A 26,040-nucleotide genomic window follows, 5' to 3' on the forward strand; every position below is an offset into this window, starting at 1 on the left:
TGTCTGGTTCCCGTGATCTATCCATCTTGGTGTTCTGGTATACGATGAAGGTCATATCTTGATGCTAATCGGCAATCTGATCTGGATATACTGAGAAACAGAATAAGAAAGAAACAGACTAATATTAGCATAGATGCCATTCTTTTTACATTGCTATAGAGAGTGTTCCCAGTTCCAGTTGATCTTATTAATTCAGCCTAACAATCCTTTAACACATATATAAATAGGGTATGTGGTATATATATGCATGTATGAAGCCTAAATGTGTGTGTGTGTGTGTGTGTGTATTTGTAAAACTGTGTGTCTGTTTGTTTGTTCTGTTTATTGAATCCAATTTCAATTATTTATATAATTATTTACAAGTGAAAGAACATATTTTGCTTAAAAATTAATTACTTTGATAATTTTTTTTTAATTTTCTCAGTTTCTTTGTCTAACATTTTAAATTTCTGATAAAACCTAAAACCTATCTACATCCAAGTTGTTAATGATGTGTTCATATATGCATAGCAGAAAATATTCTGAAAACCATCACATTTAGGTGAAAATAATCAAAAACTCTGGTGGTGGCTGGCAAAAAAAAAAAAAAAAAAAAAAAAAAAAAGGGGGAGATTAAAAATACATTCATGTCCTGCCCCAACAAAGTTATGTTGAAACAGAAATAGTGACAGATCTGTATGATATATAATTATAAGCTCAATTGTGAACATGCGTGGTAAAAAAAAGCATTCATACTTTTTGACAGAGTGATTAAAGACACTCTCCTCTAACAAAACCTGATTTTGCTGAGTGTGACATGTTTCTGCATCAACATCTGTGTTGACCCTGGAATAACATTGTGGTTAACAAAAAATTTAGGATCGCAGTTAGTGTATGGTGCTTGTACATCTGTGTCATTAATCTATAATTTCCTCCAAACATTAAAATGTTGGGTGGTCCATGTAGGTCAAATTATGTTGACCTAGGAAAACATCTAACTCTGCAAAATCAGGATTGACTCTCTACTACAAAAGTTTATACAAATGTTCTATTTAAGGGAGCATATGGTCACTCCCTCCTCTCAGCTTACATCATAATTAGAATCATGAGAATGTGTTTTTAGAATCATGAGAAGTGTGGAAGGTTTTTTGTCTGGAATTTGTGGTTTCTTTATTCAGAGGGACAACGTGGTGTCAATTTCCATGATGTGATTAATAAAATTAGCCTATATATTATGTGCTTTGATTAAATTAATTTAATTTCCTTTACTGTGTTTTGATACCTTATTCCCGTGGCCTAGTTTTATTCTTTACATATTCTGCAAACATTTACAAGTGTAGCTATTATATTATATAAGAATTTGTTACAGAATGTGAGTTCTGTCTTTTACTTCTTAAATAATTCTTCTTTATTTACTACTAAACAGCATAAGACATACAGAATACGCTTGAGAATGTGAGGGTGAAGGACATTTTTGCAGTGATTAAATTAGTTTGGTAATTTCTAAGGACACAGACTTATGTTGTAGTTGTCCCTCCCTGCTCCCTGATGCTGCCCTGTAGTATTTTGCTCGCAAGATCTTATTTTCTTTACCTCATGGATTTAGTGAAGCATATTAACTGCCAGAGGGGAGAAAAGTACACTGTTTTCAGAATGATTTTAGGTAAGTATCTGTTAGACGCATTACTAGTTTTATTTTATCTCTTGTGTTGTTTAACATGTTTATAATTTATTTAGGACTTGCTCTGCTGTTTATTCTCACGGATGTAACAGCAGAGTTTGGGACCACACCAAATCTTAAACAGATTGTTATTGGACGGTGTTTTGAATATGTAGCTCTGGCTAATCTCAATCACAGGTGAGCTGTAGACCTAAAAGCATTTTAAATGCTAATAATGTTAATTTTTAACCCAATGTCTTACACATTTAAAATGATTTATAGGTAAATGCATAATATATTTATATAATTTTTCATGTAGTTAGTCTTACATTATTTCACAAAACCTTAGGAAAAAAAAAGTCAGATCTGTATTTGTCTCTTTTCTTCCACTTTCAATAGCTAATATTGCATCAAATCTTTAAAAATGCAAACTGGAGAAATGTTTTTCTTTTCTGTCTAAAAGGTACAATTGTGAAAAGATATGGCAGGAGTTTGAAAAGGCTGTGGTTAGGAGATCACCCTGCGATGTGAGAGTTAATGATTACCAAAAAATGTTTCAGGTCATCACTCAGACTTTACCATGTGGCAAGGTGATTCCATGCATAAAAACAATTCAACAACAGTACAGAAAGTTTCTAGTAAGATTTATTCAGCATTTCTACTGGGGATTGAATGCTAAAAATAAAACTGGGTGTGAGTGTGAGTGAGAGAGAACAGAGTGTGAATTAACTTTTAAGTCAAAATACATGTCTTTTTCTTCATGGGGTTGGTTCATGTTCTGATTTTGGCATTATGTATGTATTTTTTATTTATTGTTTGCTTTTTATTGCTTCAGAGGTAGTTGCACTAGATTAAGCAACTGTTCCTCTCTCTCTCTCCAGCATTAGAATGTGGACTGTTTTTTCTGGAGTGTTTGGGGCCATGGCTAACCTGAGTACATTTTGTTCCTTTATTTTGTTTACAGTAAAAAAAAACTTTTAGATACAAAATTGGTCAAAAGTCTTTTTTCTGACAATATTTTTTATACAATTATTTATAATATTATTTATAATAATACTTTTTATAGTATGAATATTTTTTCAATCATTTCATGTCAGATTTTCCCCCATACTTGATGGAATATTGAAACCATCATATAAATACATTACATAAATGCCTTAAAAAATGCCAGCTGTGTATAGTCCTCAGGCTCCATCTTCTGTCTAACCAGTTCTCCCTTGGTTTAAGGACTTTTCACCACAGTCTGAGACTTACGACTTTCCAGCACCATCATAGCTTTCCGGGTTGTTGACTCGAACTTGGCAGTTCTATCCCTCATGTTCATTGGCTCTACCTCGGCCTTCTAAGACCCCATGCAGTTCTGTCCTCCAACTGTTTTTGTCCATCTTGGTCCTCTGCTTCAACATATGTCTCTATATATCTTACAAAGTTTTCTTCACTTGCTCCACCATGGTCAATGGCTTTTCACATATTACTGTGGATCTTCATCCCACTGGCTCCAATAGGTTTTTCCACCTTGATGGTTCTGCTGTGACCTCTTCCTCAAATGGCTTTCAATGGTGTTGGCTCCTCTGTTCAGGTCCTCATGGGTCTGCTATGGTGTCATGAGCTGGGCTTGACTCCAATGTTCTTTTTTCCTATATACTCCTTGTTCTGATTAGTACAGCACCTGTCTCTGTTTAAAATTTATTTGTTGCCTTATTTCTTTCTGTGTTTCCTAAACTTGACTAAACTTCTCCTCAATGCTGTTTACCTGTCTATTTCACCCTGTTCTGCTGTCTGGTCCTGCCCAGTCCAGTTTGTTCGACTAGATTCCTACCAAGGATCTGACCAGTTTGCCTAGTCCTCTAGTAACTGCTGTTCAAGACTTACTGCTCCTTGATCGAACCAGCAAACAGAGGGGTCGGTCTTCGCCTCCTTGCCCCAGACTGATTCTGCCGCAAAAACGTTTTTGTTTCAGTTATCTTTTATCTTTTGCGACCAGTTCTGCGTCTGCCTGGTCTTGTTTTTGGGCTCTGAGGAGGAGCTAATTCTTGTTGTCAATCCAAGACATTTGTACAAGGAAGGGTGCGTTGAGGAAATCTCTATGGCGCAAGAGATGTAAGCCACCTGATGGTGGTCCGGACGATGACTGGACCTGTTTACAACTTTTCCTGTTCACTTCAGGTGTGCCTCATCACACGCCGCCAGACATGTTCAATCCTGCGCCCCTCCTCTCACTTCAACCACTCCTGTCAAGAGTCCAAGCACACAGTAGTTTTACCTTCCTCAACTAGGCTCCAGTGGTTGGAGTGGGCAGGGGAAGATATTGCTTTCAGGCAACTCCCTTCTCGCACTGGCATTGAGTCTCCGTCGTTCCTCCATCCTGGTTTGGGTTGTACCAGGCTTTATGAGTGAGAGGGGATGATGTCATCAGGTGTTGCATCAGTTTATAAATTCAGCTATAAATGCCTTGTTCTTGATTTATTCAGTTATGGTTCAGTTATCTTTTTAACAGAAAAACAAATAATCAAACACAACACAGAGAACACATAATTTTAGATGAGCTCACAAAAAACAGACAGCTAGCAACGTCTCAGGTTACGAATGTAACCATGGTTCCTCTAGGGAACGAGACGCTGCGTCACAAACGCTTTGGGAATGCCTTCGACGTGAGCCGTTCTGAACCACGTGTGAAATCTGTCCAATGGAGAGGAGCGACGTCATGGACGAGATGACGTCGCCGACCAAAAAGTATAAAGTCACGCTCTGCGATGCCGGCACCAGCCTCTGTAGTGAAGTAAGCGCGCGGCAGGTGCGGGAAGTATGGCATCGGGACGCAGCGTCTCGTTCCTAGAGGAACCATGGTTACATTCGTAACCTGAGACGTTCCTCTTCAGGAACTCGAGCTGCGTCACAAACGCTTTGGGAACGAGATGCCCACGCCGCCATAATTCCAAGGCCCTGCCTGAAAAGGGGTCCTCAGACCACCCATCAGAATAAGACAGAGGAGCCAGGAGCGGGCCTCATGTCGAAATTATAGAAAGGGCAAAAGTGGAGGGCGTGGACCACCCCGCAGCGTTGCAAATGTCCCCGAGGGGCACACTGCTAAGGTAGGCCATGGAGGCCGCCATATCCCTTGTTGAGTGGGCCTTGAGCCCAAGAGGGCACGTGAGTGCCGAGGCCTCATAGGCCAGGTGGATAGCCTCGACTATCCACCTGCTGAAGTTTGCTTAATAGCAGCACAACCCCTATCTGTCGGGCCAAGCGGATAAGTAACTGGCCCGACCTCTGCAGAGACACAGTTCTGCACTACATGTCCAGTACTCGCACTGGACGCATTTGCAGTTGGACTTTAGCTGGTCTGGAAGGGGTGAGGACAGGAGGCCTGCAGTACGATCGGTTGCGGTGTAACAGAGGGCACTTTAGGTGTATAACCCACTCTTGGGTAAGCAAAAACCTTGGCCATGCCTGGGCAAAGTCCAAGTAGTAGGGGCCACGGAGAGGGCCTGCAGATCTCCCACCCTCCAAAGAGAGGTGATGGCGAGGAGAAATGCTGTCTTATCCTATAAGACAGGTAAGGGAACCTCTTCGAGGGGCTCGAAGGGTGCCTTACACAGAGCCTCTAACACCACAACCAAATCCCAGGGGGGAACTCTGGTCCGCACTGGAGGTCTCAGCCTCAGCACACCGTGGAGGAATCGTGTAACCAATGGGTGCCTGCCCACTGAGTGGCCACCAATAGGGTCATAATATGCAGATATGACTGGCACGTAGACCTTTAGGGTGGAGTGGTTAACCCGGTGGAGAATGTCGCCTGGAGGAACTCCAGCACTGAACCTACTGGGCAGTTAACAGGGTTTAAGTGGCGGTCTCCACACCAGGAAGTGAACATTTCCCACCTCCTGGCATACACGCTCCTCGTAGAGGGAGCTCTGGATTGGAGGATGGTCTCGACAACCTCAGCTGAAAGACCAGAGGCTATGAGTTGTGCCCCGTCAGGGGCCACAATCACAACTTCAGTAACTCCGGGCGAGGGTAAACTATTGTTCCCTCCGCCTGAGAGAGTAGATCCGGCCTCAGGGGGATCTCCCACGGATGACCGTCTACTAGGTCGATGAGGTCCGTGAACCATACTCGGCCCGGCCAGAACGGGGCTACCAGCAGTAGCCTGATTCCGTCCTGGCGCACTCTCGCCAGAACTCCTGGGAGCAGGGCAATCGGAGGAAATGCGTACAGGCGACGTCTTAGCCACGCCTGTGACATGGCATCCAGTCCCAGGGGAGCTGGATGAACTAGAGAGAACCAGAGGGGACATTGTGCATTCCCTAGAGAAGCAAAGAGGTCCACCTCTGCCTGGTACAATCTCGACCAGATCTGCTTCACCACGTCGGGGTGAAGCATCCATTCCCCCGGCCTCAACCCCTGTCTCGACAGGGTGTCGGCTCCCATATTGAGATGCCCAGGGATGTAGGTCGCTCTCAGCGAGCAGATTTTGTCCTGGGACCACACAAGGATCTGGTGCGCCAGCTTGTTCAAGGGGCGCGAACACAGACCTCCCTGGTGGTTGATATAAGAGACCACCGCTGTGTTGTCGGTGTGCACCAACACATGGTGACCTCTCAGGTCTGGGAGGAGGTGCTTCAAAGCACGAAATACAGCTAACATCCCTAGCTGCATGATATACCACCCCTGGTGGTGATAGCCACAGACCGTGGGCCGGGCGCTCATTCAGCACTGCGCCCCAACCGGTTAGGAATGCATCCGTCGCAAGCAAGATGCGGCGACAAAGAGCTCCTAACACTGGGCCCTGATTCAGAAACCAAGGTTACTCCAAAAGTCTAGGCATGACATGATGCTTGATTTTGCGGAGTGGGTTTCCCCTCGGGGAAAACCCCTTGGTCCTGAGTCACCACTGTAGGAGTCTCATGTACAGCAGGCCAAAAGGTATCACGTTGGACGCAGCTGCCATCAGCCCCAGCAGTTTTTTATACTGCTTGACAGTGATTGACTGCCTTCCCTGACTCTCTCGACTGACGTGAGGATCGACTGCACACGAGCAGGAGATAATTGTGCCCACATCGTGGTCGAATCCCACACCACGCCTAGGTATATGGTCCTCTGAGGGGGACGCAATACACTCTTGTTGGCGTTCAGTCTCAAACCCAACTCCCCCATGTGAGACAGAACAACATCTCGATGTTGAACTGCCATCTGCTCGGATTGAGCTAATATCGAGCATTCCAAATTCAAATCAAAATCAAATTCAAATTTTATTTGTCACATACACATACATACATGGTACGACATGCAGTGAAATGTTTTTATAACCGTCCAGCATCAAAATAGAAACAGAAAACAGAATTTAAATATATATAAATATAAAATATATGTATAAAAATGTATAAAAAGTGTGCAAAGTAAAAAAAATAAAGTGTAAATAAGTGTAGAATATAAAAATATAAAGTGTAAATGTAAAGTGTCTGTGCGAATGTCCAGTGCAAAGTGGCTAGTGCAATTGTCCAAAGTAAGTGGTGAGTATCTGGGGAAAGAGGGGTAAACATGGGAATCCCGGTGATTAGGTGCTGGGTGTTCTCTGGTTCAGACTCCGAATGGCCTGCGGGAAGAAGCTCCTCCTCATTCTCTCTGTGTTTGCCTTCAGGGAACGAAAGCGCTTTCCTGAACGCAGCAGAGAAAAGAGTCCATTGTTGGGATGGCTGAGGTCTTCCACGATCTTCCTGGCTCTGGTACAGCACCGCTTGTTGTAGATGTGCTGCAGCACAGGGAGCTCAGTGCGGATGGTGCGCTCAGCTGACCGCACCACCTTCTGAAGGGCTCGCCTGTCCTGCATGGTGCTGTTTCCAAACCAGGAGGTGATGTTTCCCATCAGGACACTCTCGATGGTGCAGGTGTAAAAGTTCCTGAGCACCTGAGATGGGAGTCTGAAGTCCCTTAAGCGCCTCAGATGGTATAGACGCTGCCGGGCCTTCTTCACCAGGGTGTTGATGTGACAGGACCAAGACAGGTCCTGCGTGATGTGAACACCCAGGTACGGAAACTGTCCACTCTCTCCACTGGGGTCCCGTCGATCTTGATGGGATGGTAAGAGCGCACCTGCTTCGTGCTGAAGTCCACTATTAACTCCTTTGTTTTGCTGACGTTCAGGAGCAGATTGTTCTCCTGACACCATCTCTCCAGGTTGTTGATCTCCTGAAGGTAGGCCATCTCATCATTGTTGGAGATCAGGCCCACCACGACAGTGTCGTCAGCAAATTTAATGATGGTGGTGGAGTTTGTAGTGGCCACACAGTCATGTGTGTACAGCGAGTACAGCAGGGGGCTCAGAACACAACCCTGAGGGGCTCCAGTGCTGAGAGTGAGGGAGGATGAGGTGTGTTTTCCCATCCGTACGGCTTGTGGTCTGTCAGTTAGGAAGTTGGTGATCCAGTGACGCAGGGATGGGCTGAGTCCCAGGACCTCCAACTTTGAGGTGAGCGTGGAGGGAACTATGGTGTTGAACGCTGAACTATAGTCCACGAACAGCATTTTCACATAGTTCCCTTTCCTAAAATCCAGGTGGCTTGTGGTTGTGTGGAGGAGGTGTGTGATGGCATCCTCCGTAGACCGGTTTTGGCGGTAGGCAAACTGAAGTGGGTCCAGTGTGTCCGGTAGTGATGCGGTGATGAAGTCTCTGACGAGTCTCTCGAAGCACTTCATCACTACAGACGTCAGAGCTACAGGGCGGTAATCATTTAGGCAAGATGGTTGAGGTTTCTTGGCACAGGAACAATGATGGACTCTTTGAAACATGAGGGGACTATAGACTGCTTCAGGGAGAGATTAAATATCTCAGTGAACACCGGTGCTAGCTGGTCAGCACATGCTCTCAGAACCCGACCTGTGATGCCGTCAGGTCCTGCTGCCTTCCTGGTGTTCACTTTCCTGAATGCCCTCCTTACGTCGTGCTCCGAAATGGTGAACGCGATTTCCTCTCCGGCTCTCTCGGCGTGCGTGCTGTTAATCATGCGCTAAGCGGCGCTAAGCGTGATTAGCGTGATTAGCTGCAGCCTCGAAAGCGAGCATAAAAGGTGTTTAGCTCGTCTGCCAGAGAAGCATCCGCGCTCTCCACTCTGGAGGTTGGCGTTTTATAGTCCGTGATGTTTCTCAGTCCCTGCCAAAGGCTCCTAGAGTCACTGTGTTGAAACTGTGACTCAAGTTTCCTCCCGTAGCGCCTCTTTGCCTCCTTTACCGCTTTGCGCACGCCGTACGACGCAGCCTTGTATTCAGACATATCCCGGTGACTATCCCGTGTTATAGGCTGCGGGCGGGATCTCAGAGAGTCGCGGATAGTTTTGTCTACCCACGGCTTCTGGTTGGGAAGCGTCCTGATGACGGTTTTCTCTACCGTGTCATCCGCTAGTTTCCCGATGAATCCCACCACCGCTTCCGTAAACTCGTTGACGTCCTCGGAGCTACACCTGAACATGGCCCAGTCTGCGTCATCCAAAGCGTCCTGCAGAGCGGCCACCGAATGGTCAGTCCAGCGTGACACCTCCCTCTGTACCGGGCTTCCTGTTTCAGCCTCTGTTTGTAAACAGGTACGAGGAAAATGGCGGCATGGTCCGATTTACCAAGCGGTGGGCATGATTTTGCCTTGTAGCTGTCTCTGAAGGGTGTGTAACAGTGATCCAGTGTCCTTTCGCCCCTGGTGGGGCAGGTGATGTGCTGGTGAAAGTTCGGCAGTGCGCGCGTTTGAGGTTTGCACTGTTAAAATCCCCAGCACAATGAGTGCGGCGCCCCGGTGCTGTGACTGGTGTGTTGTGAGGTGGTCGTGTAAATCCCATATTGCAGCGTCCGTGTCCGCTTGAGGTGGAATATAAGCGGCGCTGACTATGACCGAGCTGAATTCCGTGGAAGGTAGAAAGAGGCGACATTTGATGGTCAGAAGTTCCAGGTTTGGTGTGCAGGAGCGTGAAAGAGGAACAAGCGCTCGCGCTGTCGCACCAGCGGTTGTTCACCATCAGACACACTCCACCTCCCCGTGTCTTCCCCGACTCCATTGTTCTGTCCATGCGGTAAACAGAGAAAAACTCTGCCGGTTGTATGGCGTGGTCCGGTACCGCTGGGTTCAGCCATGTCTCGGTGAAGCAGAGGAGGTTGCAGTCCCGAATGTCTCTCTGGAACTTGATCCTTGCCCTGAGGTCATCGAGCTTGTTATCCAGAGACTGGACGTTGGCTAACAGGACACTAGGTAGGGGGCGCGGTGTGGCGTGCCCTCAACCTGTTCCTGACGCCGGCTCGTTTCCCTCGTGGACGCCGGTGTGGGTCGCGTCCTTTTGTCTTCGTCAGGATCTCGCTCGGCCAACATGGGTCCGGGTTTAAAAACGGCGAAAGTTGGGTGCATTGTACACCAATAGATATAAGAGTGGCTCGATCATATTTAGTGATATCTTATATAAAGAAAACCGCGCAGACTATCCAAAAAACTAATAATTAACAGAAAAACAAAAAGTTTTGCCGGAGCGGTCGTGACGGCAGCCGAACTCAACGGCGCCATCTTGATTTATTCGTCGATATAATTAAGTATGCGGATGCCCTGGAGTCTCAATGGAGCCAGAGCTGCATCCATACACTCCGTACATGTGCGGGGTGAGAGTGCTAGGCCGAACGGAAGTACTTGATATTGGTTTGCTACGCCCCGAAAGCGAACCTCAGAAACTTCCCGTGTTGAGTAAGGATGGATATATGAAAGTATGCGTCCTCCAGATCTATGTTGACCAACCAGTCCTCAGATCTGATTTGAGTCACCACATGCTTGATGGTAAGCATTTTGAACTTCAGTCTGTTGACTGAACGGTTCAAGACCCTCAGATCTATGATAGGACTGCACCCCCCCGTCCTTCTTCAGAACAATGAGGTAGCTGTAAAACCGAACTGAATTCGATAGCCTTCCTCTATCGTTTGTATGACCCATTGAGATACATTTGGCAGAAGTTTCCATGCTGCTAAATAATCTACTAAGGGAATCAGCCTCTCGAAGCTGACCTCTGGTATATGAGATACGGGTCACTCGGTGGCCTGAAGCGGCTGACCGGCAGGCAGACACCGGGCTAGCTGTAAACGGGACCCCCGCAGGGGTGGCGCGCTCCCTGGCCGTGATGCACCCTCGGGTGAATCCGGCTGGGGAAACGTGCTGGAAGCCTCCGCGCTCTGGCACGAGGGCAGAGATAGCGGAGTTACTCCCTGAGGGCACTGAGGAGGAACGGGTGCCGTCTGACCAGGCATAACCTGATCCTCCCCAGGAGGGGCAGCCCTCAGAAGCCCTGAATCACTCATCTCAGGGCTTCTTGGCCGCGGACTTCCTGTCCAAAAAGGCCCTCAGGTCTTTAGACCTGGATGTCCCCGGCCCAGAGTTTCTGCGCTCGCCTGTATGAGGAGCTGGCACGTGGTGGGGGCATCTCTCGTCCTGATGCCCCCTGAGATCGACGTGGGAGGACGCTTTTGAACGCCGCCGCCTGTTTACGGGCCTCCTGGTACCTATCGACAACCTCGTTGACAGAGTCGCCGAATAGGCCAGAAGGCTGCAGGGGGGCGTCCAATAGGCAGACCCTGTCCCGCTCTTTCATATCGGACAGGGTCAGATAAGGGATGACATAGACCGCCCCAAAGCACGTGCGGTCTCCCTTGTGACGCGGAGGCAGAGGTCAGTAGTCCGACGCAGTTCTGCGATGTCATCGGACCTGACCCCCTCATCGACCTCTTTCAGCAGGTCGGCTTGGTATGCATGCAACACCGCCATTGTGTGCATGCAAGACCCAGCCAGACCTGCTGCCGCGTACCCCTTAGCCACCAAAGCCGACGTTGTTCTCAGCGGCTTCGATGGTAAGGTCAGAGCCTTCAAAGACAATGCCAAACCGGGGGACAGATAGGTAGCAAGAGACTGTTCTACCCGGGGCATCGCCTTATAGCCGCACTCCGCGACTCCCGCCACATTGCTATAATAACTAACAGCGGTGGGGGGAAAACGCGAGCGGAGTACGGCCTTCCCCAGGACCTCGACAGCTCACTGTGGAGGTCTGGGAAGAACGGAAGGCTCCGTCTTGGAGGTGGCTGCTTTGCTCTCAGAAATCTATCCTCTAACTTAGACTTCTGAGGCTCAGCAAATTGCTCGTCGGGCCAATCGATATTAAGTCTAGCTACCGCACGAGTAACCACCTCCAAGAGCTCCTCATACTGGGGCGTGTGCAATGGCGCATCGTCCACCACGTCAACATCAACCTCCTCGGAGGAAGAGTGAGCGCGAGTGGACGTCTCCCCCGTGGCCGAAGAAGCCAAAGTTCGGGCTTCGGACACACGGGATCGAGCGCCCGATCTGGCGGATTCTGACGGAGAAAAGGACGAGCCCGTCTCCATCTCCTCCGCCAGATCGAGTTGCGATCCCCAGCCGTGCGTTCGCCGCTCCGCCTCGGCGGCAGCGGGTCCCGCACCTCTGGGAACGCCGGTGAAGGCTCCCTCCTTGAAGAGAGCCCTCTGGGAGCGGAGTGTTCGCAGTGGTAGCTGCGAACAATGCTTGCAATCAGTCCCCTCGAGGGCTGACGCCGCGTGCTCCGCTCCCAGGCACGCCACGCACAAGCTGTGTGTGTCCCCACCCGTGATATAACGAGGGCAGGGATCAGCACACCGCTTGAAACGTGACGGATCACCCTTTTGAGATTTCCTCTTTAGCCCCTGATTATCAGCCATAACAATATTTAAGCTGGACAAACAGACAGCAAATAGACAGTACAAAATAACACGTAGCGCTTACTGAACAGCAGAAAGCTGGTGCCGGCATCGCAGAGCGTGACTTTATACTTCCTGGTCGGCGACGTCATCTCGTCCATGATGTCGCTCCTCTCCATTGGACAAATTTCACACGTGGTTCAGAACGGCTCACGCCCAAGGCGTTCCCAAAGCGTTTGTGACGCAGCTCGAGTTCCTGAAGAGGAACTATTAAATGCTTTATAACTGCTTAAATTAATCATGAATTATTAATAATAATACAATAATACAATAAATCATTAACTATTATCATGTCTCTAAAAAATAAGATTTATTAATATACATTTAAATAATTTATAAATAATTTATTTAAACTTTAGAAAAGTTCTTATTCAACACAGTCAACTCCTAAATAACTGGTTTGTAAATAACATAATTTAGAAATTATAAATTGATCATTAATAAAGTGTCTGAAAATACAATTATTATTCTTGAGCATACATATGCTCAAGAACAGGGCATTTATAAATGCACTTGTAAACTGTCTATTAATGCCTATTAATGTTTTATAAAGGATTAATTAAGTATTTACTAATGCTTAACTAATGATTCAATGTTAATTTAAAAATGGTAAAAAGTTCTGACATGATTTTAATATTTTTTAATGTCTCAATAAGATCAGTTTTACCAAAGGTGTGTAGACTTTGTACATGTGATATATAGAGGTTTTTTTTTAAACAGTCTTTTGAGAAAATGTAACTACTTTGCAATGTTGTGTGAATTCTTACTATGTATCCATACTAGTTTGTAAGGAAAAAGTCAACGCCACCCCTAACTCCAACCTTAAATCTACCCTTCATTTTGAGAGAACTGAGAGGAAAAAATTGCAGCAAATCATAAATAGTTGCACATTTTTGTGAGGTCCTGCTGAACTGACTGGATTTGATGTCTTTAATTTTAAAAAATCTCATAATTTTAAAGTTGCTTTTCTGGAGTAAGACGAGAGACGTCATGCACAGCTATGTAGCCATCACCGGATCTTTCTGGACATTAGAAAACACACTGCTGGGATTCATGTTCAATGATCTAATCTGGTGTGGACAGCAGGAGAAAGAGAGAGGTAAAAAAACGGTACAATTACTACCTTTATTGACAGATGGAAAACATTCAAGGTTTGAATACATTTTATTGAATCATTTATAGGATACTAAAGCCCTTTTTGTCTTTGTCTGTCCTAAGGTTTTGACTATCAGTCCTGTCCAAAATGGTCAACCTGTTTGAACCATCCTGTTTATTCACTTTGGAAACAGGCTTCTCAGAGCGTAAGTCTTGTTCATTCCATATTATTAAAAACATATATAAACTATATGTCACAAAACTATACACTAGCTTTCAGTGACCAGCAGTGTTGTCTAAATTCAATTCAATTCTATTTTGTTTTTCTATGGAATTCAGCTGCAATAATCCAAATCATTGGTTTGAACCTATCTTTGCAGTTTGCTCTGGCTGCATGTGGAAATATTACAGTTTTGCTAAATGGATCAATTCATCATGCTTTCAACAAAAAAAGGTGTGCATACTTGTTTTATATATGCTTACTAGTGTAAGAATTTTTTTTTTTATTTTGTGTTAGAAATACCCTCCCTCCTCATGTTAAATTGCCTGTTGTTATAAGGACTTTTATTCTGACGGGAAAAAAAGAGCGGTGAGCAGGGAGTAGAAAAAATAAAGTGGGGAAAAAAAGCTTGTCTGTATTTGATGGTTTTATTTATATAAACATTTAGATAAAGCCCCGAAAACACCCACAAACGCACAAGAAAAGCATTACACTAAATTATGAGAATTTTGTTCCTTTGAGTATTTAAATTAATTTTAGGTTTTATTTTAAAATGTAAAAATAGCCATAATTATATACTCACAATCTGAATTACGTATCAACATAAAAAATGCTTTTACCTGTTCAGTCACCTAGTATGAATTCAGGTGCTAATACAGTCCATTTATTTTCTGAGATAACAGAAAATATTATTTAAATTTTTGCGGACATATATGGCATGTTGTATAGCAGATATATAATTTTGTTAGATTTTCAAATTTAGAAAGGCACAAGAATTTTATTGGCCAGTTTCGTGGATGACAGCCAGATTAACTAATCATGAACAATGCAAGGTTAATACCCCCAATAGAAATTATTTCAGCATGGTGTTGGAAACTTTTTTTTAGCTTTTTTTAAGAAGAGACCAGGAGATTCTTGGTAAAGCAGGAGTTTGTTTTTTATTTCGTTGCTGTAGTCATCTGCAAGAAGTCTTCAAGAAATCTTTAAGAAAATCATCAAGCAATCTCCAAGAAACAAATCTAACTTAAACCTGCTAGGTTAAAGTTTATATGTTTCAAGGGGGAGAAGTACATAGAGGTGGAGACCATTAAAACAATAGTATGCAAATACAGAACAGGACCTTAGCCCAGAACAAAAAATTTCCAGATCCATGATCTATTTAGCATCCTAGTGTCATTTAAATGCATAGGTTTTATAAACAAACAGCACAGTTGTACCTGTTGATTAGCATTCACACTTAACTTGGGAAAACCTGCCAGATGTTCAGTAACTGATAGACAAAAGATCATTTTAGGGCTTGGACTTCCTGCGCTTATATTGTAAATTACAATATACTTTCAGATTGGAAGCTGTGTTTAACCTTTTATAAATTTGTAATACAACAATGGTAACACAGCAAAATGTAATTCAAAATTAGTATGTAAAAATGTACAGAGAATATCAATCAAATAATTTTTATTTATAATTTTGAATATAATTTTTATTTATATAGCACTGTACAGTATAAGGTAGAAGAATACAATGACAGGGATGTATAATGACGAGAGTGAACAATTTCTTATTAAATGCAGAGATTACTCTGTAATCAATTCGACGATAATCACTAGAAGTTAAGTGTCCCCAACAAAGCAAGCCAGAGCCGACAGTGGCAAGGAAACAAAACCGCATCCATACAGAATGGAGAAAAAAAAACCTTGGGAGAAACCAGACTCAGTTGGGGCCAGTTCTCCTCTGACCGGACTCCCAGCACTTAACTTCCAGATCCATTTTAAACGCAGCTGTGTCAGATAGTGTAAATGACACTAAGTGTGTATGTGTGTGCATCAGGGTCTGGTAATCTGTCCACAGAGCGCATCTAGGTTTTCTGGTCTCTGATGAACATAATCTCTAGGTGCTGAACCACCATCTTATCTGGATATGAACTGAAAACAGATTGAGAAAGAGACAGGAATAATATTAGCGCAGATGCCATTGTTTTTACGATGTCACAAGTGCATCGTATTTTAGGAGTAGTGTTCCCGGATCCAGCAAATCTAAGTAATGCAGCCTAAAAATCCTTTAATGGATTAGAATAATAAAAAGTGTGTTGGTGTGTTATGTATAGGCCAAGTTAAAAAGATGTGTCTTTAATCTAGATTTAAACTGGCAGAGTGTGTCTGCTTCCCGAACAGAGTTAGGGAGATTGTTCCAGAGTTTAGGTGCTAGATAGGAAAATGATCTGCCGCCCGCAGTTGATTTTGATATTCTAGGTATTATCAAATGACCAGAGTTTTGAGAACGCAGCGGACGTGCAGGACTATAATGTGATAAGAGCTCGCTCAAGTATTGAGGAGCTCAACCATTCAGGGCTTTATAGGTAATTAATAAGAATTTAAAATCTATCCAATGTTTGATAGGGAGCCAGTGCAGTGTTGACAGAACCGGGCTGATATGATCATACTTCCTAGTTCTAGTAAGGACTTTGGCTGCTGCGTTTTGGACTAGCTGAAGTTTTTTTATCAAGCGTGTAGAACAACCACCCAATAAAGCATTACAATAATCTAACCTCAAGTCATAAAAGCATGAATTAATATTTCTGCATTAGAGGTTGAAAGCATAGGTTGTAATTTAGATATGCTAGAAACATGGTTTTCGAAGGAAAGATTGCTGTCAAACAGCACACCTAGGTTCCTAACTGATAATGAAGAATTAACAGAGCAGCCATCAAGTGTTAAACTGTATTCTAGATTATTATATGTGTTTTTTTTAGGTCCAATTATTAGCACCTCCGTTTTTTTCTGAATTTAGCATTAGGAAGTTACTCATCATCCAGTTTTTTATATCGACTATGAATTCTGTTAGATTCTCAATTTGGTGTGTATCACCAGGCTGCGCTGAAATATAGAGCTGAGTATCATCAGCATAGCAGTGAAAGCTAACACCATGACTCCTGATAATATCTCCCAGAGGTAATATGTATAGATTGAAAAGTAACGGTCCTAGCACTGAGCCTTGAGGAACTCCGTATTTCACTTTTGAGAGATATGATACCTCCTCATTTAGTGCTACAAACTGATAGCCGTCAGATAGATATGATTTAAACCATAGTATTGAATGCTGCGATAAGATCTAATAGCACTAATAACGAGATAAAACCACGATCAGATGATAGAAGCAGGTCATTAGTAACTCTAATGAGAGCAGTCTCAGTACTATGGTACGGTGTAAATCCTGATTGGAAATCCTCGTAGACACCATTTTTTTCTAAAAAGGAATACAGTTGTGAGGATACTACCTTTTCTAGTATCTTTGACAGAAAAGGGAGATTAGAGATTGGTCTGTAATTTACTAAATCTTTGGGATTGTTAACATTTGTATTGGGTGTGCCTTCATACCGCTCATGTGATATGTACCTGTCTTCCATAAAAGGACATATGCAAATAAAGGCAGTTTCGGTTCATCAGAATACCGAGTAGAGAGGATGTTTTTGCCTCTGAATAAGTTTATATACTTTACCGGTTATCACACACAAAATGGCTGCGCCAACAGGGATCAAGATGTGGTTTCTTAATAAGAGGCTTAACTACAGCCCATTTGAAGGTTTTGGGAACATATCCTAATGACAATCATGAATTAATAATGTTCAAAATAGGATCTATGACTTCTGGAAGCAAATCTTTTAATAGTTTAGATGGAATAGGGTCTAACATACATGTTGCTGGTTTAGATGATTTAACAAGTTTGAACAAGTCTTCTCCTATAATAGAGAAAGAGTGTAATTTTTCCTCAGGGGATCTAAAGCTCACTATCTGATGTGAAACTGTAGCTGACGGCTGCATAGTTACAATTTTATCTCTGATGGTATCAATCTTAGAAGTAAAGAAATTCATGAACTCATTGCAGCTATACTCTTGGGGAATATTAGCACCTGTTGACGTTTTATTTTTTGTTAATTTAGTTACTGTACTGAATAAATACCGGAGGTTGTGTTTGTTTTCTTCTAAAAGAGATAAAAATTATCATATCTTGCAATTTTTAATGCTTTTCTGTATGACAGGATACTCTCCCGCCGTAGTCCGATACTCTCAGGCAGTACAAAATACTTCTAATTTAGTTTTTCTCCACCTGCGCTCCATTTTCCGGGCTGCTCTCTTTAGGGTGCGTGTGTTGTCATTATACAATGGAGTCAGATTGTTTTCTTTCATCTTTTTTAAGTGCAATGGAGCAACTGTATCTAAAGTGCTAGACAAAAGAGAGTTATAGATGGCTCTCAGTGACCAGAGTTTGTCCCGGACCCACACAAGGATCTGGTGCGCCAGCTTGTACAAGGAGTGCAAAGGCAGGCCTCATTGGTGGTTTATGTAAGAGACCACAGATGTGTTGTCGGAGCACACCAACACATGTTGATCTCTTACTGAAAAGTGTGTGAGATACAATAATTTAAGGGTAACACCAAACAAAATTATAAAGGAGATATTTGACAAGTATTTTGAGGGGACCCACGTACTTAGGGTTAAGCCTTTTGCAGGTAAGCCACAGAGATCTGATGTGGAGAGCCACACCCATTGTCTTGGAGCAAAGTTGGGACCTGCTTTGCAATGACGGTCCACTTGTTTCTTGTTAGTTCTTCAGGCCGCTCATGGTAGGTGCACGTGAGCTGAGATACATGTCTGACTGCTGGTAGCTCCGAAGGACCACAGGAACAGAGGAGGCTGGAACACACTGAAAAAGGGTTAGTCTGGTGGCTGGCTTTCAGAGAGAATTCTGGGCATACAGCAAGTAGCAACTACAATCTGACTGGTTACTGTGGCAGTATGAGTGGAAAAAAACTGTAATTTCTTGCTTTAGGTGATAAGGTGTTGTCAGAAAGCTTTCCAGACTTGGGGGGTTAACTGAGAGCCCCCAGCCTGAAACGATATCCTCAGGCAGGCCGTAAAACTTGAACACTTATTTCATCAGGGCCTCGGCTGTCTCAAGTGCTGTGGGGAGCTTGGTGAGGGGAATGCTCTCCCAGCCTGTTTGTGAACGTGAAAGAACGTGAAACATGGATGTGTAAGCAGCTGCAGTGCTGTTACTTTTAAGCAGCATAAGCAATTTCTCTCTAATACTATTAGTATTATTTAAAGTCTTTATATTGCTGAAAAACATTGTATTTTCATCCATTTGATTATATGTATGGTGTAGTGTATTTGTGTAAATTATTATTATTTACCACAGTAAAATGTGTAATTAACGGTTATTAATTACACCTATTTTATACACTATCTGATGCAGCAGAGTTAATAATAATTGATTACACAAAAGGAAAAATAAAACATCTAACTAGCAAACAATGGACGTTAACGAACAATACATGAAACATAAAAGCAAGAAGGAATGAGAAAGGTAGACAAGTAAAGAGTTACAGTGTTAAATCAGCTGTTCCATCTGCATCGACCATTAGGACACTAATCTTTTAGGTTTAATTTACACCTTTTCTCCTGTCAGGGATGTGGAAGGAAAAGTTGCTGATTTTATTAATTATATTAAGTTGTTATGGGTTAGTGGTTATTCTTTGGAGATGATTTAGTGTTTCTTTTTTGTCTGATTTATCTTTTGATTTGATTTATTTTGTTGGATGTAAAGTGTTGTTGATTTCCCTCTTATTTTGTAATGGGCCCATCTTTCTCTTTATAAGCTGTTGTATTGTCCATTTTGGTTGCTTTTGTTTGTTGGTTTGTTTGTCTCTGTCTGCCTGGTTTGGTTTTGTAAAGGTACTTTTTTTTTTAGTTTAATTAAAGGCCTTTTTCTAGTGACTGCTGGTGTTCCTTGTCTTTGACTTCTCAGTCCCTCACAATAATCAATCAGTGGCAGATGCATTTATGATAGTTCAGTGTAGCTGAAAAATAGAAAGAACACATTTACATAAAACAAAAACTGTGTAATGTTGTTCAGGTGGCTGATTCATTCAAGAATGTAGCAAGTGTCTGTCCTTATGAATGGACCACTGAATCATTGGCTCAAATGATTCAAAATTAAATAAACATGAATCATTCATTAACAAAACACTGCTGAGCTATGTGTTGTGTATCTTTGTTTGGAACTATTTTCATTAACCATCTAAAGCTACAATGAACAATATATCCTTTCAATAAATTCTAATTCGAATACTGAGCTAAAATGTATATCAACTACTCATTTAACTATTGTAAATAATGCCAAATTGGTTTTCAGGGAACTCTCTCTTGGTCTTGTCACACTGCTTAACTCGGCATAAAAACTTCTGTGTTGTGTTCATTATATCACATAGAGAAGCTGCATGAACTCTTGCTGTCTCATTAGCGTTACCTTGTTGTTACATGTTATCTTATTATTGGCCCCTACGTGCACCGAATGTAAAAAAATAAAATAATAATAATCAGAACCATTCTTACCAAAATTTTGGTGCAGTTAGATGTTCAATCAGATTAGTTGTCCCTTCAAAAATATTAATTGCCTCTGAGAAGCAAGAAGGAATGAGAAAGGTAGACAAGTAAAGAGTTACAGTGTTAAATCAGCTTCCAATCAGCGAGTTGGATAGTTTGTTTCATTAAACTTTTTTTTAAAATATGTTTTAAAATCCACAATTCACTGGTTTGCTTTATAATTGCACAATAATGTAACGTATACATAATCATAAACATACAAAAGTGCTCAGTTCACACATACTCATATCAGTGGCTCATTATTTCATCACTTTTATTTTTTTTAATCAAACCATTTTGAGCTATAAAACATTGTTTATATTTTACTTTAATCAACTTGTGGATTTTTTTATTTTTTGTTTGTCAGAAAGTGTGTATTTTTATATACTTCTCTATTTCTCAGCATGTTTGGCAGTGTGGAACTGGAAAATCTAAATCCAAGTATGGTCACTCATGTACACATTAAAGTAATCTACAACTTAGAGGGACCCTTTTTGTAAGTACATTTCTTCTTGTTCATATAGTTTTCAGTTTTATTCATTAAATGTTTTATATGTTATACCTTAAGTATGAGTCACACACTTAAATACTGCTATGCAATGAATCAATCAATCAATCAATCATTTTTATTTATATAGCGCTTTTAACAACACAGGTTTCATCAAAGCACTGTACAGTATAATGACAGGGATGTATAATGGCGAGAGTGACCAATTTCTTATTAAATGCAGAGACGGTCTCTGTAGTCAATTCAACGATAATCACTAGAAGTTAAGTGTCCCCAACCAAGGAAGACATAGGCGACAGCGGCAAGGAAACAAAACCCCATGCATCCAGAATGGAGAAAAAAAAACCTTGGGAGAAACCAGACTCAGTTGGGGTCAGTTCTCCACTGACCGGACGCCCAGCACTTAAATTCCAGTTCAATTTTAAACGCAACTGTGTCAGGTAGTGTAAATGACTTAGTGTGTGTGTGTATGTGTGTGTGCATCGGGATCTGGTGACTGCCGCCCGCAGTTGATTTTGATATTCTAGGTATTATCAAATGGCCAGAGTTTTGAGAACGCAGCGAACGGGCAGGACTATAATGTGATAAGAGCTCGCTCAAGTATTGAGGAGCTAAACCATTCAGGGCTTTATAGGTAATTAATAAGATTTTAAAATCTATCCGATGTTTGATATGGAGCCAGTGCAGTGTTGACAGAACCGGGCTAATATGATCATACTTCCTAGTTCTAGAAAGGACTCAGGCTGCTGCGTTTTGGACTAGCTGAAGTTTGTTTATTAAGCGTGCAGAACAACCACCCAATAAAGAATTACAATAATCCAACCTCGAGGTCATAAACGCATGAATTAATATTTCTGCATTAGAGGTTGAAAGCATAGGTCGTAATTTAGAAATATTTTTAAGATGGAAAAACGCAGTTTTACAGATGCTAGAAACATGATTTTCGAAGGAAAGATTGCTGTCAAACAGCACACCTAGGTTCCTAACTGATGATGAAGAATTAACAGAGCAGCCATCAAGTGTTAGACAGTGTTCTAGATTATTATATGTGGGGTTTATAGGTCCAATTATTAGCACCTCTGTTTTTTCAGAATTTAGCATTAAGAAGTTACTCATCATCCAGCTTTTTATATCGACTATGCATTCTGTTAGATTCTCAATTTGGTGTGTATCACCAGGCTGCGTTGAAATATAGAGCTGAGTATCATCAGCATAGCAGTGAAAGCTAACACCATGACTCCTGATAATATCTCCCAGAGGTAACATGTATAGGTTGAAAAGTAACAGTCCTAGCACTGAGCCTTGAGGAACTCCATATTTCACTTTTGAGCGATATGATACCTCCTCATTTATTGGTACAAACTGATAGCGGTCAGATAGATATGATTTAAACCATGCTAAGGCGCTTCCTCTAATTCCAACATAGTTTTCTAGTCTATCCAAAAGAATGTTGTGATCGATAGTATCGAATGCTGCGCTAAGATCTAATAGCACTAATAACGAGATAAAACCACGATCCGATGATAGAAGCAGGTCATTAGTAACTCTAATGAGAGCAGTCTCAGTACTATGGTACGGTCTAAAACCTGATTGGAAATCCTCACAGACACCATTTTTTTCTAAAAAGGAATACAGTTGTGAGGATACTACCTTTTCTAGTATCTTTGACAGAAAAGGGAGATTAGAGATTGGTCTGTAATTTACTAAGTCTTTGGGATCAAGACGTGGTTTCTTAATAAAAGGCTTAACTACAGCCAGTTTGAAGGTTTTGGGAACATGTCCTAATGACAATGATGAATTAATAATGTTCAAAATAGGATCTATGACTTCTGGAAGCAAATCTTTTAATAGTTTAGATGGAACAGGGTCTAACATACATGTTGCTGGTTTAGATGATTTAACAAGTTTGTACAAGTCTTCTTCTCCTATAATAGAGAAAGAGTGTAATTTTTCCTCAGGGGTTCTATCTGATGTGAAACTGTAGTACGGCTGCATAGTTACAATTTTATCTCTGATGGTATCAATCTTAGAAGTAAAGAAATTCAAGAAACTCATTGCAGCTATAATCTTGGGGAATATTAGCACCTGTTGACGTTTTATTTTTTGTTAATTTAGTTACTGTACTGAATAAATACCGGGGGTTGTGTTTGTTTTCTTCTAAAAGGGATGAAAAATAATCAGATCTTGCAATTTTTAATGCTTTTCTGTATGACAGCATACTCTCCCGCCAGGCAGTACGAAATACTTCTAATTTGGTTTTTCTCCACCTGCGCTCCATTTTTCGCGCTGCTCTCTTTAGGGTGCGTGTGTTGTCATTATACCATGGAGTCAGATTGTTTTCTTTTATCTTTTTTAATGCAAAGGAGCAACTGTATCTAAAGTGCTAGAAAAAAAAGAGTGCATAGTTTCTGTTATATCATCAAGTTTTTGCGTCGTATTGGATGAGCTAAGGAATTGAGATAAGTCAGGAAGGTTATTTAGAAAGCTATCTTTTGTGGTGGAAGTGATGGTTCTACCATACTTGTAATAAGGTGCAGAGTTTACAGGTTTAACCATACAGAGTTCACACAAGACTAGATAATGATCTGAAATGTCATCACTTTGCTGCAGTACTTCAACCATTTTAACATCAATTCCATGTGACAGTATTAGATCTAGAGTATGATTTCTACAATGAGTAGGTCCAGAGACGTGTTGTCTAACCCCAACAGAGTTCAAAATGTCTAAGAAAGCTGATCCTAATGAGTCTTTTTCATTATCAACATGGATATTAAAATCGCCAACAATTAAGACTTTATCTGCGGCCAGTACTAACTCAGTTAGAAAATCAGCAAATTCTTTAATGAAATCTGTGCTGTGCACTGGTGACCTGTATACAGTAGCCAGTACAAACATAACAGAAGATTTATCACTAGCACATGATTCTGTAGATAATGTTATATGCAGCACCAAGACTTCAAATGAGTTATACTTAAAGCCTGCCCTTTGAGAAGTACTAAGAATATTGTTATAAATTGTAGCAACACCTCCCCCTCTACCTTTTAAACGTGGCTCATTTTCATAGAAATAATTTTGGGGGGTAAATTCATTTAGCGTAATATAATCATCTGGTTTTAGCCAGGTTTCTGTCAAACAAAGCAAATCTAGCTTCTGATCTTTGATCAAATCATATACATAAAGGGATTTTGTGGAAAGTGATCTAATATTTAGCGAGCAAAGTTTTATCGTTTGCTTATTCGAATTATAAGTAGTTTTAATTTGTTGGACATTAATTAAATTATTGCTTTTGATTAGGTTTGGACGTTCTCTGCATATTCTAATTCGGGGAACAGACACAGTCTCTATAGTGTGATATCTAGGTGAAAGAGTCTCTATGTGTTGAGAATTAACTGCCTTCTGTGACGTGAGGCAGCTAGCAGACGGTTGGTTTAGCCGGTCTGTCTGCTTCCTGACCTGGGCACTAGTTGGTCATGTTGGAGCTATAAGACTATATGCCATATTTCTAGATAGAAGAGCAGCACCACCCCAGGAGGGATGAAGATCTCTTTTCAACAGGTCAGGTCTGCCCCAGAAACTCATCCAATTGTCTATAAAGCCTATGTTGTTCTGCGGGCACCACTTAGACATCCAGCCATTGAGACCCAGCAGTCTGCTGTAAATCTCATCACCCCGGTAAGCAGGGAGGGACCGGAGCATATTTAATATTCCTCTTTAATATTATTTTTAGTGATCTCCGACTGGTGAAGTCGAACATCATTAGCGCCGACATGAATAACAATCTTACGAAATTTACGTTTAGCATTAGCCAGCACTTTTAAATTTGACAAGATGTCAGACGCTCTGGCTCCCAGTAAGCATTGGACTATGGTGGCTGGTGTCTCTATTTTCACGTTCCGTACAATAGAATCGCCTTTTACTAGAGCACTTTGATCAGGTTTCTCAGTGGGTGCGTCACTGAGTGGGGAGAACCTGTTTGATGTTCTGATCGGAACGGAAGAGCGGTGTTTTGACCCGTGACTAGCCCGCCTCACGGTCACCCAATTGCGCTGCTGCACGGGCTCTGAAGCTGGAACCGAACAATGTACATGATTCACTGTACTAGTTGCATCCAAAGAAGTATCTACAGCCCTCGCATTCTTACTGTCCTCAATTAAAGTTTGGATGCGTGTCTCTAATTCTAAAACCTTCTCTGTCAGCCTAGCAATTTCCCTGCATTTATCACAAGTGAATCCCTGATCGCTAACAGAGAAGGATAAGCTATACATGTGACAGACAGTGCAAGTGACGATGCAGGGAGAAGCCATTTACTCACCGTAAGGATTCACTTACCACTCTTGTTTTGATGAGCTTGTGAAAGTGGAGCGAACGAGCGCAAGGAACAAATGAACAGGAGCGGAAAAAAGCCCACAATAGGCGCGAAAACGCGGGTGGGAGCGAAAGTGAATCGGCTAACGAGTACTAACTCACTGCCGAGTTTTAAATTAAAGCGAACGAACTAACAGCAGTCTAATTAGTTAGATTAATTTGATAGTATCAACGATATGTACACAGTTAAATTATATTTGATCGCTAGAGAAGAGGTGATAAATTGAAAAGCGAAGCTACACGCAGCTACAAACAAACCAACCTTTCAGCAGACAGGATCAAGATACAGATCAAGAGCAGGATAATGAACACACTATACAGTAGTAATGTTTTTATATGACACTAATCATATAGCTGGGTTCTCTTTTTGTCCCTCTAGCGAATCTTGCACTCTGGGATCCATTCTTGGACTTACAGAGGTTTTAAAAAAACGAGGGTTTCACTGGACCTGCACAGACAATGACTTGCATGTTTGATTTTCTTCTATTAAAAATATTTGAATTGTTGAGATATTGAGTCACAGCTTATAATTAATCACCTGTAAGTTTTCATTCCAATAGCTGAACACAATGTATTTTTGACTAATGTGTATCTTTGCAAATTCAGCTTCATTTTTCCACTGTAACATTGATTGACAGGCTCTAAGTACACATAGTACAACCTATAGCAGAATGTTCAAACCTCTAGGTTTTTGGAATGCAGTTTGAAAATCTAAATCTGAAATAACAATGGTCACAAAATGAATAACTGGTCGAAAAGTGCCTGATCCATGTCAGGTAGTTTTGAGCAAGAAACACATTTTATATAAAGTGTTTTTTTAACCGTACAGATGCCTGTAATCATTAATCATACAGATGCCTATATTGTTCAAAATATTCAAAACAGTAGTCAATGAAGTTGCTGTAAGGTTGATTATTTACTGTCACGCTTTCTCATAGCTTGTCAGCTGTTAAATGTCTTCCTGCTTTTGGGTTTCTGCTGCTGTATTCTGTTGGATGATATTAAAGACCGTTGAAGTTTGTTCAGTGTT

General features: G+C 41.9%; 1 protein-coding gene across 1 annotated transcript; it reads left to right on the plus strand.

Moving 5' to 3' along the window:
- Nucleotides 1-1,543: 1,543 nt before the first annotated feature.
- On the plus strand, nt 1,544-26,030 carry LOC122337612 (ADP-ribosyl cyclase/cyclic ADP-ribose hydrolase 1). Its single transcript, XM_043233795.1, has 8 exons — nt 1,544-1,642; nt 1,717-1,837; nt 2,103-2,229; nt 13,361-13,499; nt 13,619-13,701; nt 13,876-13,949; nt 20,541-20,633; nt 25,390-26,030. The coding sequence occupies exons 1-8, from the start codon at nt 1,576-1,578 to the stop codon at nt 25,484-25,486; spliced, it is 801 nt and encodes a 266-aa protein (XP_043089730.1). The 5' UTR covers nt 1,544-1,575; the 3' UTR covers nt 25,487-26,030.
- The last annotated feature ends 10 nt before the right edge of the window (nt 26,031-26,040 follow it).

The sequence above is a fragment of the Puntigrus tetrazona genome, chromosome 1 (genome assembly GCF_018831695.1).
Source record: "Puntigrus tetrazona isolate hp1 chromosome 1, ASM1883169v1, whole genome shotgun sequence".
In the NCBI taxonomy this organism is placed as follows: domain Eukaryota; kingdom Metazoa; phylum Chordata; class Actinopteri; order Cypriniformes; family Cyprinidae; genus Puntigrus; species Puntigrus tetrazona.

What these genes read in the sequence shown, in the direction of transcription:
- LOC122337612 (XM_043233795.1), top strand. Translation starts at nt 1,576, where the DNA reads ATGGATTTAGTGAAGCATATTAACTGCCAGAGGGGAGAAAAGTACACT. An exon ending in CTGGCTAATCTCAATCACAG is followed by an intron (nt 1,838 to 2,102) that starts GTGAGCTGTAGA and finishes TCTGTCTAAAAG; the next exon opens with GTACAATTGTGAAAAGATAT. An exon ending in AACTTAGAGGGACCCTTTTT is followed by an intron (nt 20,634 to 25,389) that starts GTAAGTACATTT and finishes TTGTCCCTCTAG; the next exon opens with CGAATCTTGCACTCTGGGAT.